The sequence below is a fragment of the Linepithema humile genome, chromosome 8 (genome assembly GCF_040581485.1).
Source record: "Linepithema humile isolate Giens D197 chromosome 8, Lhum_UNIL_v1.0, whole genome shotgun sequence".
Classification (NCBI taxonomy): Eukaryota; Metazoa; Arthropoda; class Insecta; order Hymenoptera; family Formicidae; genus Linepithema; species Linepithema humile.
Genome location: NC_090135.1, coordinates 11,742,673 through 11,763,007, shown reverse-complemented (window position 1 = coordinate 11,763,007; position 20,335 = coordinate 11,742,673). Strand labels below are relative to the sequence as shown.

Below are 20,335 nucleotides of genomic sequence, written 5' to 3'. Positions count from 1 at the left end.
ATATCATTTTTTGTTACTGTATATGTCGTATATACTTAATAAAACTTTGTTTTTTTAGATAAGTATGCAAAAAAATCCTTTGGAGTTGTACCAATTATTACAAAACAATGGTATCGGAACTACAGTGGCAGACATGTACAGAGCCTGGGCTTTTGAGTTGGAGCAAATTGAGGACTATAAACGTGCGGATGAAGTTTACTTAATAGGATTATCTGTTCGTGCAGAGCCCTATGAGGAATTGAATCATGCTCATCAGTAAGCATTGCGTTATTTTTTTATATACATATATATATATAAAATAATAAATGGATAAGAATAAATTAGTCAGTTGTGATGAAATCTATGTCATCTTTTCACAGAAACTTTCAATTGGCTGTGGCACGCAAAACACTTGGACGTATTGAGGAAAGAAACGATGTTTCATTGTTTGAACAACGACAAGCTTTTAGTTCATTAAGGGCGATAAGAAGTGGCAAAAGAGTCGGTAGCGTACGAACAGGTCATCGTGTGCGCGAATATTATCCTGGTACTGTGCCTCAAGTCTCAGCTTCTATGCAAATTACAAAGCCCAATTCTAAAATACAAATATATCAAGTAAGATGTTAATAATTATAATATAATACAACTCGTACAAATTTTTCAATAAATTATAATGAAATGTTAACTCGTAATAGGATGATATGGCTGGAGAGATGAAAGGTTCTAGTATATTAGATCACGTGCCTATAGAGGATACAGTACATAAAGAAAATACTATCAAGCCTGGACCATGGAATAACGCACACAAAAGAGGTCCATTAATAGCTTCTACTATAAAGGCAGGCTTCAAAGGTAAGGAAGACGAAGCGGAATCAAGTCAACGTTGCATATCATTGCAGAAAAGCAATGGAAATGTTTCTTTATTTGTTTCAGTTCACGAAGACCAGGATGATGGCAGTGACATGGAGAAAATTAAATTGTTTCCAAATCATGTGTCTTTCTGTGACGGTAGCAGATGTCATGATTCTTTGAGGATACCAGTATATGTAGCGGATCCAATAAACTCTAATATTGTACAGAAACCACATTATCCCAAAGAGCTAGTTTATGCTGAAAATGCCGATCTTAGTATGGAGGAAATGAAAGCACAACTTTATTTGAAGAGGTATGTATTATGCAAAGATAATAAGAAAACTATCTTTTGTACTCTGCATAACAGATGGTAGCATTATCATTAATTTCGATATATATATTTACATATTGTTTTTATACACATTTAGTACATTTTTATACACAACTGTCACACATGGTAATCATAAATATGTTTTACACAGGAGAACGCAACTTCTCGAAGATAAGCATGAAATGTCGATGGTTTGCTTACGCGAAACCGACAGAGAATCACAATCACAGCTCAGCAGTTACGAAAACATGTATCATTTACAAGAAATAGAAGAGCAGAAAATGGATCAGCAAAGAAGAGTGGAGATTAGTAGACAGAGACTCGAGGCTGAACAGCAACTACAGAGGCACCAGTACAAGGCCGATCAAATTTTGGAGACCCAACGACAGGAAATTGAACAAAGAGAACTGGAAAGATTAGAGGTAGAGAGAATAGAGGCTAAGAGAATCGAAGCTGAGAGACTCGAGGCTGAGAGACTCCAAGCCGAAAGGCTTGAGGCCGAAAGGCTGCAGGCCGAAAGACTCGAGGCTGAGAGACTCGAGGCCGAAAGACTTCAGGCTGAGAGACTCCAAGCTGAAAGACTCCAGGCGGAAAGACTTCAGGCGGAAAGACTCCAGGCGGAAAGACTCCAGGCGGAGAGACTCGAGGCGGAGAGACTCCAGGCGGAAAGACTCCAGGCGGAGAGACTCGAGGCGGAGAGACTCGAGGCTGAGAGACTCGAAGGCGAAAGACTCCAGGCCGAGAGACTTCAGGCCGAAAGACTCCAGGCGGAGAGATTTGAAGCGCAACGAATAGAAGCAGAATTGAATACGCAACGAAAATTACAGTCGTCAAGTTTTATGCACCAGCATCACACTTCGCCTTTGGCTAATACTGAGGAACATTTACTAGGACAGAGTCTTACCGTAAATACGAAAGAAGCTATTTCGGTTGTACAAGGTTTGTGGCAATCTCCCGATACAACTTCGCGCTTTCGCAGTCCTCCGGTACCACCCAGAATGATGGATGCGAGAAATAAGTTATCGTTTGATATACACATGGACAGCTCTATGACTCAACATGCGATGTCTAGCAATAAGCATCATCAAGGGTACAACGTGCAGATGTATAACGATCAAGAAAATCATCACAGTTATCATGCACCGCATCATGGTTATATGGACCGTTCCGGTCAGGAACAGCACACATACGGAAATCACGATTTACAAAACAGTTATCACTATCAGATGCAGGTATAGAAAATATTCGCATCTTTTATTTCGATTTAATATAAAGAAGATAATCTAACACAATAATAATTTTCCGTTACAGCAACATCATGATCACCAAGTGCAGCAGGCACATCCTCGACAGCATCCCCAACATCATCAACAGTTGATACCATCCCATCAGCAAATGCATACTCCGCATCATCAAACTCTTCCTCATCCGCAGCATTTACAATCGCCTCACAGTCAAATGCCACATCATCAGCCGCATCATCAGCCGCAACATCAGCCGCAACATCAGCCGCAACATCAGCCGCAACATCAGTCGCAACATCAGCCGCAACATCAGCCGCAACATCAACCGCAACATCAATCGCAACATCAGCCGCTTCATCAACCGCATCATCAGCCGCATCATCAACCGCAACATCAGCCACAACATCAGCCACATCATCAACCTCATCACCAGCCGCACCATCAACATGTTCATCATCAATCTCCGCACAATCAACATATTTTGCACTCTCAGCCGCATATGCATCAACATATGCAACATATGCAACATTCTGTTTACGGCAACATATTACCCAACGAGATTGGATATCAACAGTACCCGTCAATGGAAGCTCCTATGTTACAACAGAATGTAGAATCGCAAAAGCAATTACACTTCTCACCGTACAACGACTCTGACATTGAAACGAGTAAACCGTACAGAATGCCGCCCGAGCTACCGTACATCAAGTCACCTGGAATGAATCGTAAAGACATGAAATATCTCGAAAGCGCAGAAGACAAAGAGAACGCTATCGTTGTAGATTATAACGGTCCGCTTGAAGAAAATATGGTACCCAAACCGGACGAAAATAATTTATATATTGATGAAAGTTTGGGCATAACTCCTCTCTCGACCGCTAACGAGACATGTTTCACAGAAGTCTTTAGCATGCAGTTACCAAGTTCCACGCCGATGACTAATCATTTCAAATCGTACAGACTGAAAGATGATCCGCAATTTTCGAACCATCAAGATATTGCGGCTCAACCGTATGTATCTATTTGTTTTTGACTTTATAATAACTTTATAATGTTGAAGCATTTAATTTAAGCTTTGCTTACGTTGAACAGAGTTGCAGAAGCACCGAATGCCGAAGGCGATAAATTAAGTGTAATATTAGAAACTACACGAGAATATATCTCAAGCAGTTCAGGCAGCAGTAGTAATTATACCAGAACTACCGCATTGACTTTTGGTTTAACAAGAGAAGATATGGCTCCTATTAAAGAACGATCTGTGGATACAAGTACGTATAATATACCTTTATACACTTTTTTTTTATCGAATTACAAGTTATTAAATATTTTTTGTCGCGCCTTATTTTTATGAAGAAAGAATGAAAATTATCTTAATTATATCTAAAGTTATAGAAGAGGAATCAAACGAATCCATGTTGTCTGTAAATCAACCTTATGAACAAAAGCTACATGCACAAATCCAGCCTGTGCATGCTCAAAGTCCGCGTACAGTACAACGAAATGTCGACCAAATAATATCTGAGATTAAGAATAATTGCGATCTGAGGAAGTCTATAAGTTTAAATCTTAATAATGAGGAAGATAATTCAGCAAAGGTCGACACTATGGATTGCGAGGAGCAATATAATGAACTTATGGAACAAGAAGAGGAGGAGTGTTTCGAGCTTCCTTCCAAAGATATAAATCCATTTGACAAGAACTTAATAACTGGCCTATTGAAGAAAATAAAATTTCCACAATCCCATCATGCAGATGGATATAAAAGAATAGATACCAATCTAAATAAGTTTGTGCCTTCTACAATTACGCTCGGTCTGTATTCCACTTATTTCGATTAAGATTCATGTCATTATTTTTATACATTCACAGGCTTTTTTGTATTTCTTTACTCTATTATATTTGCACGTATAATTACGCAGGCACCGACGCGTACGATTTGGAAAAGTGCCTTGGAAAAGGAATGTATGGAACAGTTTTTAAAGCAGTCAATCTGCAGACGCACGAGACTGTTGCTCTCAAAACGCAAAGACCCGCATGCATTTGGGAGTATTATATTGTACGAGAGATAAAAACGCGTCTTACGAATCCACATATGGTACGGTATAATACAAGAATAGCGCATTATTAACGCAGCTTTAAATCTACGATCTCTTGTTTATTAACAAATTGATTTTTTTTTCTTTCTGGATATTAATACACGTATTGACGTGCTTTTTCAGTTACGTGGTTTCATGGATGTAACGATGGCATACGTAGCCAACAATGGAAGTGTGCTAGTTTCTGAATATTCCAAGTTCGGAACATTATTAGCGGTAACGAATCAGATAAAAATTGCCACTGGCAAGCCTCTGGTGGAGACTCTAGCTATTTTCTTCACAATCGAGATGATTCAAATTGTCGAGCATTTGCATAAATGCCAAATAATACATGGAGATATAAAGCCGGATAATTTTTTATTAATGCGACTGTTAGTAATCTTCAATTCATTCTTGTAATCTTTGCATTGCGTAAACGATCCAGTTATTGATCACTTAATATATACATGAATTATAATTGTTTTCAATTAGTGTTTTGTATGTGCTACAATATTAACGCTATTAGTTTTGCATACGAGATATAAAGTTAAAAATATGTTAATCTTAACTGGGCAATTTCTCGATCAAGGACGAAGTGTAATTTTTAAATTTTTTGCAACAAGTTTCTTCACATTTTGCACAATTGTAGAGGCATTTGCAAAAGGTGAGTTAACTCATCCCTCCCAGTTAACAGGTGAATCAATTATTTCTGAACAACATCCGCTACGTCAGATAATATTGTAATATTATTTTGCATTAAACATGAAAGATTTGCCTAATTAGTGGTGTAAATGAAATCAGAGTAAGAATACACACGTAAATCAATAGTGGTCAATAACTAAAAGATTTATCCTCTTTTCAAGCATTTGTGTCCCACATTAAGTTATTTGTGTAATCATTGACAGACCTACGCAAGATGTAAGGCCAACTATACAGTTGATAGACTTTGGATGTAGCATAGATATGAAACTATTGCCAGAAAATACAACGTTCACGAAAGTTATTAAGACGGAAGACTTCACTTGTATCGAGATGCAAACTGGAAGGCCATGGACATACCAAACCGATCTGTACTGTCTAGCGGCGACCAGTCATTGCCTATTGTTTGGCAATTATATGAGGGTATCCAACATAGGCGGCCGTTGGTTTATTACTTCGAAATTACCAAGGTATGTAAACAGTAGCAGGTGAATACATTGTTATAATTCAGGAGAGTTACACCAGTAACTTATTGATGAGTAATTTGTGACGTAACACAAGTCGAAGACGAACGAGAGAGAGGAGAGAGAAATTTTTTATGTCCATGTCTTTTCTTTGTCCTTTGTATTACAGGTACGCTAAAAGGGCTGCTTGGGAACAATTTTTTACAGAGCTATTAAATGTCGAATCATGCGATAAAATGCCCGATCTGATGAAGTTGAGGAATATGATGGAAGAAACGTTGGCGCAAATGCCAGAAGTGCAAGCAAAATTTCGATCTTTCGATAACATTCTCAACAAACGATAACGCTTACTATATCTAACGACACGTCCGAATGCGTGCATATATATAGTAAAGAACCAATGTGTAATACAACAAATATTAATGTTATCGTACTATTTATTATAAAAAGTTAATACTTCAGTGATAAATATATGTATCTACACAGACAAACACACATACACACACACGCGCACACACACATATATGAAATGCACTTTATGGCCTGCTTTGTGGAGGCTTTACCGATATTCGTTGCTTGCACATAATCAATCATTATTAGGAGCACTGTGCGACGAATTGGACCTTTCAAGAAAACTGTTCTTCATCAGAAACGTACGCGATATGCAAAGATTTATATCGTAGAAATTTTGGAAATGTATCTTGTTAAATCTCTTACGACATGTATAAGATGTATACATGACTCGCTGTGTAAGTTATGAAAAGAAATGAGGTTGTACAAATGATTTAAAAAAGTTTTACAAAAATTCCAATATCTTGTAAAAATGAATAGTACAATGTACATGTGATACACAGTATGAATTATCCAGTTTGCAGAAGCACATGCATACTGAAATACTTGAGTACCTTGTATAAATAATTAGTGTATATGTAATCTGTGTATATTTGTATCGAGTGAGTTCAAAGTTTGGATGGGTCTTACCGGAAAGGAAAGCTGACAGAGGACTCGTCACAACTTTTGCACTTGCCCAATAATAGATTTCTCAGAAATTTCAACGGGTTCGTTTCGTTTGCAAATATTTCAACATGTATCAAAATATATCGTATCAGTAATATTAACTGATTATTTTAAACATCTTTTATTGATTTTTAGTGATTATTCTAAACACCAGATTCACTTTTATTACATAAAGTAATGAAATTATTTTGTTCAAAATGGCCGTAAATGTCGCAGGAATGCAATAATTACAATGTCATATTATCTGAAAAACAATACCTTTTATTTTGAATATGTGCAGGCTTGTGTGTTTTCGAGTGTCCACTAAACAGGCTATGTAGTATACTTTACAAGCCTAAAGATTAGACTAAATATATGTATAAGTATCATACAATCGATGGAAATTTCGAATTTGCGTTCCGATCATAGATTTTACAAAAAAAATGTCCAAGAACTTTGGGTTGTCTAAAACACACATAAATATTAATATAAATTATGTATACACCCCTTCCCCCGCTCTCCTCTTTACTATGGAACATTCGTAAATCATAACAGACAACCTATTGTTCTTGCTTAAGAATTTATGAGAATATGCCTTATCTTACTTTAACGACGCAACATTAAAAGATAACGTTCAGATGTAAGAATCCGTACAAAGCTTTAAGATTAAAACCAGTTGAGATATTGTAAAATACATTTATTAAAATCAATCACCTCACAATATATACAAATTTATCCTCGAATTCCTACAAAAATTGTATGTTATGTATATTAACCAATCTGCAATCTTAAAACTTTTTCAAGGATAACCGATAAACTCCGAACTTATCTTAAAAATTAATAATTTCGCCACTATAGTTTTTTTTTAATTTTTTTATTAGCCAAATTAGTAATTATTAAATATAATGCATATGATAAATATAGATGTAATGCACATTTACACAAAACTGATTTAATGAAAATTATCAACAGTACCTTGGCTTATTTAACATGTATATATGTATAAAAATAATACTGCTTGTCATATGTTTGGTCCTTTTTCTTTAAAAATACATATTTATAACACGGCATACGAGTCTCTTCATCTTAAGAAGAAGCGGTGAGCAATGCTTCGATATAAGGATTTTTATGAGAGAGAACATCTTCCCTCAATGACGATATTTGGTTTTCCAGATCGGCATCAGATAAAGATTGATCCAAAGTTTTACATTTCATGAGGAATTGTGAGATAAGTGTTTCAGCTTCCTGTATAACAGTGTTGAAAGATTCTAAATTATTATCACGCACCCATATAAACATTCGTTTATATAGATTGTTATTAACGATAAATTATAATAAATTACTATATATCACAATAACATTATATTTAACTACTGTTAAAAATACCAGTTCACAAACCATCGACGTACCTGAATAATCTTTCGCTTCTTCTGGGGATTGTCAGATCCTTCAAAAACTACACTTTGATAGTCCTCAAGTTCTGCTTGTTTTCTTTTAGCGAACTAAACATTTATAATACGATGTAAAGTGAAGAAACTTTATACATCAATTATGTTATGTAAATATGAATGAATAACACACCTCTATTACATTTTGCGGGAAATTAGCCATTTTGGCAACATGAAGGCCGAAACTTTGATCGCAAATTCCTGGCTTTACTTGATAAAGCAACGTCAATTTATTATCTTCGACAAGAGCGGTAACATGCTGATTTTTTACAGTAGATATTTCTTCGGCTAGTTTGGTGATCTCATGGAAATGTGTAGCAAACAGACAGTACGATTTAATATCTCTCGCCAAATGTCTGAATACACCAGAAAATTATTAATATAACATTGTTGTGAAATTTCACAGATCACTCATTGAGCAGAACAGAACTCAATAGAAATGAGTGCATTTACTTACTCTGCTATTGACCATGCAATGCCACAACCCTCGTAAGTTGATGTTCCTCTGCCCAATTCATCAATAATTACAAGAGAATTACACGTTGCTGTCTGCAACAGAAATATAATATTAGAATTTATTACATGTTTATTCTATAATTTCTCTTCTATATATATTGTATAATCAACGATATAGATTACTTTCAAAATAGCTGCAGTTTCTATCATTTCCATCATAAAAGTCGACAATCCTTTCAACTGAGAATCATCCGCTCCCACTCGAGCCAATATACAATCCAGTAATGATATAGTTGCTTTATCACAAGGAACAAAACTGCCGATATGAGCCATCAGTGCAGTTACACCAACAGATCTAATGTAAGTACTTTTACCTCCCATGTTTGGACCAGTAATAATGCAAAAATGACATTTATCTATAAGGAATAAATCAATATTTTATTAAATTTTCAGGAATTTCTAAAAGAGAACAATATGAATAATTCACAAAATTTAGATGAGATTCTAGCTGCATTATTTTTTCCAAGACGTTACACATACCTCGCTTAAAAGTGACATCATTGGCAATATAGTCTATTCCTTGTTGCATTTCCAAACACGGGTGTCTAACTTGAATGAGATTCAATTCACCTTTTTCACTCGGGACCATTTCGGGACGCACGTACACTTTATTAGCACTTATTGCTGCAGAAGCGAACGCAGTGAGAACATCGAGACACGCAAGCACACCACCGATAGCACGCACCGTTTCGCTATAACCAGCTGTACAAGTAACATAAAAATTAATATTATTTTAATATTATATTTCAGTAACTGAATAATTTGTCTTTCAATGACAAAAAAACTATCACAAACCTGCAATTCCCACAATTTCTGCAATAACATCCTTTTGTCTTTCCAAGTATTTATTTCTAGCAGATATAAAATCGTCATTCAATTCGCTTAATTTGCTGTTTCGGAATCTTACACCAGTTTTATTAGAATCCAAAATGGTGTAATGTTTTTTATTCCGAAGTATCTTCTCTTCTTTCAATGTAATGCGAAGATAGTAGCCCAACTGTTGATTACATTCCAACTTTATTGTTTTTCCTGCTTCCAAGCAAAGATCATCCGCCGCTTTACCGAGTAATTGTTGTATCCTTTCTTCCATTTCATCCATCGCATCTTTTAGCGCTATAACACAAAATAATCATATAATTATTCATTACATTTATTTCATAATATGAATGAATGTTCTACATTCGTCATTTTTAAATATGACTTTCAAATTACTATAATGGCTCAAGACTCAAGATTATTACTTTTAAAATCGTCTGCAAATCCTGGATTAACCATGAAATCTCCTTTTTCGGCAGCATCTAAATCGATTGTTTGCTCCACCAGCTGTTGAAACTTGTCCATATCTTCGACAAGTTCTCTCAATGGATCTATTATCATTGCTTTCAATGCTGTCACATTTGCTTCTGGTAAAAGTTGTTCCAGCAATTTTGGCAAGTACGATATACACAAATAGATTCTGAAAAACACACACACACATACATACATACATCAATACATTTTAATGCTATCACGACGATTACTTTTCAGCATAACTCACTTGTAACAGTCTTGCAATGCTGATTTCTTTCTAGCCAATTTCTTCGCCAGCTGTTGCAAATCCGGTATACGTTTTAAATAATCGTCACTGAGAATAGATCTTAATTCGTTATTTTTTACCAATAGTTCAACAACATCATGCCGCTCTTTTATCAAAGATAAATCTCTAAGAGGCTGTCGAACCCACTGTGCAATCAGTCTGTGTCCTTGTGCGGTTCTACATTTGTCTAGCAATGTCAAGATGCTAGCAACAGGATTTCCATGTAAATTAGAACCTGCATCGACGTGTGGCTCAATGTTGAGAGCTTTTATCGCGGCAGAATCCAGTCTTATGTATCGCGATTGTTCCACTTGATTTATGGTAAATTGATTCATATGACCTTCATCCGATGTTAACTAACAAAATATTATTGCATAAGAACACAGTAATCTCGAAGACATATAATCTTAAATATAAATTTTAGTAATCAACTTATCCACCTTTTTTACGTTTTACTGTAGATAAAAGTTATTATTTACTTTTTTATTTTTGTATTAATTGAAAAACAGGATGTTTTTCTCAAAATTGTGTCAAATATTTTTATGCTACGCTAATAATTTTTTATTAATTTATCAGGAAAAAACATCAACATTGTATACATATATATATAAAATTAGATAGAGTAAAAACGCAACATCCTCTAAAAGATCTTCTAAATAAAATTATAATAATACTCACATCTAAATATTTAATGAGAGCAGATGTAGCAGACATAGCCAGATTTAAGTTAATTTCTGGTATTGACTGCGCATTTTGTTTCTGCCCTTTCTTAAATTTTATCAACGTGTTTAAATCATCTACGATCGAATCGCTGGAAAATTCACTTTTCTTTCTTAAAGTTACCATCACGTTGCTTCTTTCTATCAGCTGAAAAGAATTGCAACGTATTATATTAATATATCTTGCTTTTATTATCATCATGCATAATGTGCGACAAAATCTCATCAAACCTTAAATACATACCTGTTTAAGAGTTTGAAATTCATAACTGCCTTCTCCTTGAATCAATAAGCATTCCTTTGGAGCGAGAGTTACAACGAGTGACTCTAGATTCGAAAATGACTCGGTGTCTTGAAATTCAGTGACTGAAATTAAAGTTGAAACGACGTCGATGCAACTTAAACCGACGACCTACAATACATTAATAATTTTAATATATTATGGAAAAAGAGCTATTTTATAACATTATAATCTTTGATTGTACCATATATGATATATACAACTTTACGATGCACAATATATGTATTGTATATTAGATTAGATATATATCTGTATGTACATAACAAACTCATTGAGAAATAGATCAAATTTAATATAACTAAGTATAAATTATTACGTTGGCATCTTATCGCACAGCGTAAAGTTGCTTTTCAATAGAAAAATATACATTAATCATACGCAACACTCACTCTGGACTTTCCTTCTGTACCCAATCTCACAGCTATTACGGATACGCCCACGGCTATGTCATTATTGCCGAATAAGATATCTTCGAAATGAGATAGATTGCCGGGTGAACCTTTGTACTCTAAGATCCAGTTTTGATTTTTCGCGGAGCCTTGATTAACATAAACTTCAACTCTGTACTGCTTTACTAACAACAAATCGCGTACAAATGTCTCGAAATGGCCTTTATTGAGAATAACACCTTCCGTTTTATTCGGCTCTGTAAAAGAATAAAAAGATATTAATTTTATTATGTATGTTGAATCTAAATGGAACTCTAATGTAGGAATTTTATTCTACTGTAACTATAACATTTCCTATTATTTATTATAATCAAATTATATTGCCTTAAAAAAATGTGCTAAATAATGTGTGAGTTAAGAACAAAATTCTTCAATGTCTACAATAAATGATGCTTACCAGCTCCGATCATTTTGCAAACAGATGTTGTTTTAAATATTTGCTGTGCAGCAAACAGAGCGTCACTTCCATGCACTGTATAATAGTCTGATCTATTGAAGAGTCGTATCGTTGTGTTAAGTTTCTGAAACATACATTGTTATTGATTACCGTTGTATCAATTGTTTGCTCCAAGAATTTTGCAATTGTGCGGTAATAAGTATATCAATCACTGCGCGAAATATTTTGTATAATGTAACTAAATCGAGATTACACACGATTTATATAATTGCATATTATACATATGCATTATATAATATGAGTGCAAGCTTTTAAAGAGATAAGCTTGCAATGTTTTAAAATAATTAAAAATTATTATCATTAAGTGCATTCAAGTTTTTTAGATATATAACAACGATTTTATAAAAATACATCATCGTTTGATTTAAAATCTGTTATATGATCGCTAAAATGATCGATAAAAAATCCTATTAAAAAATTCAATTATTTTTGACAATATTTAGTACAATAATGTATAGTGTTGCTTTTTATTCTTATATATATTTTATCTATTTTATAATTAAACCCGTCATGTTTTTCTCAGTTTTTCCACAGATATTTTCGCAATTACTCGGCATCATACTCTGTTTACCACAAGTATTAATCATACATTTCATATTTCCGAGAAATTAAAAATCTTGTACGTATCTACAGGTCAATGTCTATCGAGAGGTCAGAGCATCACAGGTCGTCAGAGTTCCGATACGTGTACAAGTATGAAATTTCATGAAACGCGTTTGAAATTGATCGACAAAAGGACGCGTGCGCAAAACTTTAGATAATTATTTTCAATTTGATAATTATTATAATTATTTCTTTTGTTAGTTTACGAAGCAATCGCATCAAAGGTGAATTTTTTTTCATTTTTATGCCAAAATATTAGAAATGTTCTGATATTATTGACAGCTTTTATTATAATATAATGCATTATTTAGATTAAATAAAAAGCAGCATCAAGTTACAAAAGAGAGAGGTCACACACACACCTTCACCTAAATTTTATTCTTATATAAATATCTCAATGTAACTGTGTGTAGATATATAAAATCCATTTATTTCGATAACTTTTCAACGATAAATAATAAGATACAAAAAATGGAACAAATGAATAAATAATATAAAAATATTTACTAAATATTCAGAAAGATAAATAGTTGTCATTTAATGTAAATCTTTACATGCATATGGATACGTAATTCCCATCTCTCATTGCCATTTAATGGGAAATCCCGACAGTTTCAATGACACCCATATATTGAGGTCGCTATCATATAGAACGATACATTATTTACGATATAGTATTCACCCTTAGCATGATAAAAGATCGCGGTTCATATTCCAGGAAGGTCATTTCTATAATAAGTAGGCCATCGCTCATTTGTTTCTGCGAGTATTCTATTTTTCGATTTTCTTTATAAAAATACACTATTGTCACATTCTAATAAAATACAAGGACAAAAATGCAAATAACATTGGAAAAGTTACGGCCTTTACGTAACAGGAAATTAGTATTACTAATTAAAAGCGAGTCTGATCGTTACGATAAGGATGCTACAAATTCAGAATGATCTAATCAATGACACATCAACCTAAATATGGAAAGTGTTGCCACTACTGGTTGCCACTACCTGGAAGTCGTAGAGTTAACGTACATAAATATATGTATGAGCAAAATGATGCCTCATGCTATTTATCAAGGTGTGTTGAGTATAACTGATCCAAGCGGATGTGATTACTCGGATTTTATTTAAATATTATGTTTGAAGCATGATCAATTTGCGATATAATTAATTTAAGCAATAATAATGACTATCCATCACATTTCCTAATAGCATACAATATTTTGTTTTTAAACTTGCCTTTTGTAAGACATATTTCTCTTTTCTACATAATGTAATAGATTTTTCCACGTAATTAATTTAACTCATTAGAGAAACGAATTTATAAGAACATAAATCTTCATGATATCGTTTATTTATGTACAAAGAATAATTTTTTCAATTTTTATAATAGACTAGACGTCTTTCCAAAGTGCTGTTTCAACACGTTATTTAGACAAAACTGTTTAACTTCACAAAAGGTAATATAATTCATAACTTTGAGCTTACAAAAAGACAGACATGCATACTAGCAATAGAATATAATATTATATATCGAATACGAGAATTAAGTACTCTTACACTTACGTCAATGACAAACTGCAATCTAAAATTACTGAGAAATGTATGTGATAAGAATGAATCTGTAATGGATAAAAAGAAAAGATCGCCAATATACATATATGCGTAAGAGCAGAAAAAAAAAGAAAAAAAATGCCGCGAGAATCATCGATAAGAAGAAGGGGAAGAAGAACATAAATGGATTTGCGGTAATCTGCTTCTGCTACATGTGAACCTACAGTGTTAGTGTGAACATCTCCGCATTAGCAACTGAATTATAAGTGCATCTCGATCTTACATTACAAGGTAATCAAATATTGCTTCTATAATGACAGGTAGATTAAATGTGTAAATAAAAATAGTGATTTGTCGATGAATGCAAAACGTAAATTAGCAAATATCGATTTTTCGACAAAAATATTTGTTAAATAATTAAACTAAGCGGACTAAAACTTTGATGATCTTTATAAAAAATCGACACAAAGTTATGTTTCTTCATGAAAATAAAAATTTTGATTGAGAAATCAACCAGTGTTACGAAATAAATAGCAAACTCGTACAAACTTGATTTTTTGTTATATTCCTCCTTATCGTTTATCGCTAATATTGACTCTGATGAACTTGTATTTAAAACTATCTGCAAATAACTCACGAAAGAGTATATCTGACAATGAATTAGCGCTTCCAATAATAATAAAAAGATGTAGAAGTCCATTGTCTTTTATAAAAAGCCCTGCATTTTTCGTAACACGTAATCGTAATTGTAATTGGAAAATTATTATTATAAATCATTACTTTTTTCTTTTATACACATTTGCAAACAAAAATAAATCAATAATTATTACTATTAATAGATAAAACTCATTACAAATGTATTGAAACATTAAGTTGGAAACAATTGTTTGTTCAAATACCTAAAAATGAGTATATATATGAGAAAAATAAAATATTTATTTTTATTTCAGAGATCGCAAATGGGAATTATGGCAATAGGACAAATAATCGTTTTATTCGCGTTATTTTTCGAAACATTCTCTGCACCAAGTGGCTGCATAGAGTCCTGTGATTTCCATCAAACTTCCTATCAGAGTCGTCATACGTCAGGCGGTCATCATGCAAGTTTAGTTGAAGGAAGCGCACATCTAAATGATCATGATTACGCCAGACCAGGCAACTGGACTGAGCATAATCAGTACAATACAGACAGTGGACATGGCAAAGTTCATGAGGAACGAGGGCAATATGTGGAAGGTGCGAAAAGGGTGCGGTATTACAAGAAGAATTTCACTTCATCCTACGGCAATGTCAACGAATTGGGCAGGGAATTAGGTGAATTGAGCGGCCAGCGCAGATATGATTCGCTACACATTCCAAATAATCAGCATTTGGAATCTCAAGCATACAATCAATTAGGACAGGCAGTCACGAAAGAAAGTGGATACAACAGGCTGCACAGTCAACAAACGCAGTCATTGTCGACCAGAATCGACAGCAAGAGTGAAAGGTTGGAAGATTTTGGAGAATACGGTGGACACTCGCAAGTAAATCAACACGAACTTCCCAGCCTCGATATTCAAACGAGCAACAGGCAGCACGTTGAAACAGTTCCTGGAAATTGGAGCAGAGTAGACTCCTACAAGACTGACAATGGTCATGGACGTGTTCACGAAGAGGAAGGTCAATACGTAACTGGACCTAAAAAGGTTCGCTACTATAAGAAGAATTACACCTCTAGCTACAGCACATCCGGTGTGCCGCAAAACAGCATCGGTTCGGCGACGTTGGACGACTTGCACGGAAAATTGCAAAGAAACTTGCACGAACAACTCGATAACTTCAGACGAGAATTTCATCAAGCTTCCAGCACAGGACACACCGCCTCCGCCACGCATGTAGGTTCGACGGATTTGACTCAGGAAACAGTCGGTTTTCACGATCTCCAAACCGCCGAGAGCGACAACTACAGACAACAATCGGATTACCGGCGTGTCCCGTCTAGCGGAATCACGCATCATTATACCGATCACCAAGAGAGAGAGACATTCGTCGACACGCGCCAGCCATCGTCGCACACATATCCCGCCGGGAGTACCGGATATGATACACAAAGAACGTACCAGAGTCATGAATCCCGCGCGTCCCGAGTACATCCTACACCTCATTCAGGTCACTCGTTTCCTGGTTACACTCAAGTTCCGTTTACCAGAGGCGATCAGACGAACTTGCACAACGTGCACGTAAGCGAACATCACATCGACGAGACGCAACGTGCGCAAGAGATCCTGGGCGGGCATCGGTCCAGCGTGGCGCAAAATCAACTCGCCGAGAGCTCGCATCGCGTGTACAATCCGAGCTCAAGTTACAGCGCCTATCCGGGCAGACGCGACGAAACGAGGCGCTACGAGGAGCACTGGAGTTCATCCAGTCATACCGGTGGAAACGTCGCTCCGGATTTCACGCACGGTCACGCCAGTGGTCATGCCGATAGAGCTCATTATGATCGAGATGCGTATAATCAGCAACGCGGTCGTTATCACGCCGCACAAGGATACGATTCTCACGCGCATACCAGCGAGAGCAGTTACAATACTGCGTACAGAACGAGTTCAGGACAACTCGTTACCGGATCATTGGACTTGGGACAAGCGGCGCGAGGCGCCGATTGCACCGAGGAGACTCAGCAGTATCAACAGGAAACCAGATATCATAGAAAATACAAGCGGGATGATCATCACGGCAAAGTGCAGCAGCATCAAACGATCGATAATGAAGATTTGACGCAGCAAAATCAGGAGTTGCCGCAAACTATTGATGATCAGCAACTGGAGGACTTGATGCAGCAAAGTGAACAATTGACGCAGCAGATAGAAGGTCAACTTGAATTTGGTCAGCAGACTGTCGGTGATCAACACCAGAAAGATTTAACGCAACAGACACAAGAATCTGATGATTTCACGCAACAAACGAGTGGTAAACTTGAGTTCGGCCAGCAAACTGTTGGTGACCAGCACCTGGAAGATTTAACGCAGCAGAATGAACAATTAACACAGCAGACAGAGGGTCAACTTGAATTTGGCCAGCATACTGTCGGTCACCTGGAGGACTTGACGCAACAAAACGAACAATTGACGCAGCAGACAGAGGGTCAACTTGAATTTGGCCAACATACTGTCGGTCATCTGGAGGACTTGACGCAACAAAGTGAACAATTGACGCAGCAGACAGAGGGTCAACTTGAATTTGGCCAGCAGACTGTCGGTGATCAGCACCTGGAAGATTTAACGCAGCAGAGTGAACAATTAGCGCAACAGACACAAGAATCTGATGATTTCACGCAACAAACGAGTGGTAAACTTGAGTTCGGCCAGCAAACTGTCGATGGTCAGCACCTGGAAGATTTAACGCAGCAGACACAAGACTCTGATGAGCAAAAGCAAATTGAACAATTTCAGCAGCATGAGATGGCAGATTCGAATATAGGCGATTTCGCGCAGACAGTTGGTAAACTTGAATATAAGCAACAAAATGATGACACTCAACAATTGGGGCATTTGGTGCAGCAATCTCCGCAGCAAAGAAGAAAATCCAACGACGATTTCACGCAACAAACTGCAACTCAACTTGAATTCGGACAGCAAGCTAATCAACATTTCAAAGATTTGACGCAACAAGATGAACAATTTACACAACAGACATCTGATGATTCCACACAACAAATAAATGGCGAGCTGGAATTAGGCCAGCAAACACAATCGATAAATAAATATACGAAACCAAAAAGTCAACGTTTAGAGGAATTTAATGAGGACAATGAAGATTTGACTAAACAGACGACAGTATTTAATGATTTTACGCAACAAACAATGGGGCCAGGATTCGAACAAGTGCAATCACATAGACCTAGTAAACCGAAAGTCGGTAATCAGCATTTGGAAGATTTTACTCAACAGAATCAAGACTTGACTCAACACGTTGGACAGTTTAACGATTTCACACAACAAACAACAGGAAATTTGGAATATGGACAGCAAAGAGAACAACAGCGGAAGCCCAACTGGCCGGAATATAATACTCAAAATTCGGAATCTCAACAAAATGATTGGAATCTTTCGCAACAATCGTATCAATATCCATTCCATAACAATAACGAACAATGGCAATTGGGTGAAATGTCACAGAAAACGGATCAAGATTTTATGCAACAAACTGATCACGATCAACAACCAACGAGTGGTGTGATAAAACCAGCACCGAAACCGAAACCAAGACAACGACTTCAGAAACATGATTCCATTCCATCAGATGCAAGAGATTTTGACCTTTTCAATCCGATTGAAGTAAATTCAGACTCTGACATAGACGATTTCCATGGAAGAAATATCCAAGATAGTAGTCGCCTAACAGATTCTAGCTCCAATAATCCTAGATCAAAAATTATATATGCCCAAGGAGGCAGTGTATTTGACAATGAAAAAGAAAACATGGATCGTTTGCATTGGGTGCATAAATCAAATGATGCGACGGTAGGCTTGCAATGGCATTACACTTATCATCCAAGTGACTTGACTAATGTCGAAGGCTCGCATGACAATTATTATCCTCAACGTAACATTAACTCAAAGCCTCAACAAGTAGACGATGTACAACAACAGTCAAAATCATTTGACTTTAATCAACAAGAGACACAAGATAAGAATACATTTCAATATATGCATGAAAACTCACATACTTTTCAACCATCTGCCTCGCAAGCGCAACATAATAAATACGATCAACAGTTAGGATCTATTCAACAAAGTGAGTCATCCTACTTTGACAATCAGTTTAATCAAGATCCTAAAGAAGCTCCGTCAAGAGTAATTCCACTGCAACATAATCAAAATTTGCAGCACACTGCAGAGTTGGAAAAAGAATCTATACAAACTACGGAACAAACAGAACATGGAATAGAATCGCGTATTTTGCAAGCATACGGTGGAGGACCATATGATCCATCGCGAAATGATGATATTTACCGCAGAGTTAGACCAAATCCCAGTGCTACTTTGCCACCTATAATTGATGAGGATCCATGGGACATTAGGGAAAAACCAAAAGAAATAATACCTTGGACAGTGGCAAATACATTGCCGACAACAAGCACACCAAAAGAGGAAACTATAACAGAAGTAATACAAACTACAACAGAGGCATCATCCTTTTGGAATAGACTTGGCCATAAAATAACTAACACATATGACAAAGCTAAAGAAAAGGCTAAAGAAATATTTGGTTAGGCTTTACCATTTCCAACTTATTTAAAAACTACTTATTTATGTACAGAAAAATTTCTTATGCATTTAATTTTGGTCACACATGCTGAATTGTAACATTTATTCATGAAAAAAGCATATATATTGCAGTTATCAATCAAATCAAAACAAATAGAGTGAAATATATAATCACAATATCACAAGTTCATGAATTTAATTAATCTTTTGCATTAGTATTATAAAACATTGTCATTGTAAAGCTAAGATAACTTTCATAATTTTATGTATACAATAAAAATATATTCTTCTACAAATAGAAGCATCATATCTATTTTTTGTATAGAAATATATTTTAGATATATGATAAATAAAGAAGTTGATCAATTCGAGAAACAATTAATGTTATTTGGCTAATGTATAAGCAATTTGAAGAAATTTATCAGAGGATTTAAACAATTATATTAATAAACAGTACAAATAATTTTTGCATATTCTTACCTCTGGCAGACTTTTAAAAAATCTGACAAAACTTTGTTGTGTAGGAGGATCTGAAAAATTATTATATTGTTATAATGAAATAATAAAAGTACAAGAACAGAACAAACAATACACAAAAGTATAAAGATTTTTACGTACCCATACTAAACTGTTGGTTAGGTTGTACTGCCATGTTTGTGAAATATAATGCGATGCAAGCAGTAAATAAGATGCAGTAAAGATCAAAGTATCACTAATTTGATTTATAACAAATAATGGAACTTTGTCAAACTCAAACAAATTTACGACTCTATCAACACACACGTGTTCACACTACTTCACACATCCTTCACAGTTATTAA

General features: G+C 35.4%; 3 protein-coding genes across 6 annotated transcripts in view; 2 read left to right on the top strand and 1 right to left on the bottom strand.

Moving 5' to 3' along the window:
* The window catches only part of LOC105673740 (uncharacterized), an 8,724-nt gene extending 1,392 nt beyond the window's left edge, over positions 1-7,332 (top strand). For 3 of the 4 annotated variants that reach the window (XM_012369581.2, XM_012369578.2, XM_012369579.2), the window contains exons 4-15: positions 59-255; positions 360-594; positions 675-831; positions 913-1,144; positions 1,314-2,394; positions 2,474-3,417; positions 3,499-3,674; positions 3,793-4,218; positions 4,326-4,501; positions 4,626-4,873; positions 5,387-5,650; positions 5,814-7,332. In XM_012369581.2, the coding sequence (XP_012225004.2) occupies positions 59-255; positions 360-594; positions 675-831; positions 913-1,144; positions 1,314-2,394; positions 2,474-3,417; positions 3,499-3,674; positions 3,793-4,218; positions 4,326-4,501; positions 4,626-4,873; positions 5,387-5,650; positions 5,814-5,988 (4,311 nt within the window). In that variant the 3' untranslated portion in view covers positions 5,989-7,332. The remainder of the gene's footprint in view (positions 1-58; positions 256-359; positions 595-674; positions 832-912; positions 1,145-1,313; positions 2,395-2,473; positions 3,418-3,498; positions 3,675-3,792; positions 4,219-4,325; positions 4,502-4,625; positions 4,874-5,386; positions 5,651-5,813) is intronic. The other variant, XM_067360080.1, reaches the window with a different exon arrangement.
* spel1 (DNA mismatch repair protein spel1) lies at positions 7,083-20,335 on the bottom strand. Its single transcript, XM_012369586.2, has 15 exons — positions 20,133-20,335; positions 19,995-20,044; positions 12,047-12,170; positions 11,590-11,846; positions 11,144-11,311; positions 10,859-11,047; positions 10,142-10,536; positions 9,846-10,060; positions 9,400-9,717; positions 9,085-9,306; positions 8,728-8,960; positions 8,546-8,637; positions 8,222-8,444; positions 8,050-8,142; positions 7,083-7,885 (listed from the first exon to the last, which is right to left on the bottom strand). Exons 1-15 carry the CDS (start codon positions 20,164-20,166, stop codon positions 7,727-7,729), a joined length of 2,772 nt encoding a protein of 923 aa, XP_012225009.1. The 5' UTR covers positions 20,167-20,335; the 3' UTR covers positions 7,083-7,726.
* LOC105673741 (myosin-1-like) lies at positions 14,407-19,699 on the top strand. The gene is made up of 2 exons (XM_012369582.2): positions 14,407-14,550; positions 15,210-19,699. The coding sequence occupies exon 2, from the start codon at positions 15,219-15,221 to the stop codon at positions 19,518-19,520; it is 4,302 nt and encodes a 1,433-aa protein (XP_012225005.2). The 5' UTR covers positions 14,407-14,550; positions 15,210-15,218; the 3' UTR covers positions 19,521-19,699.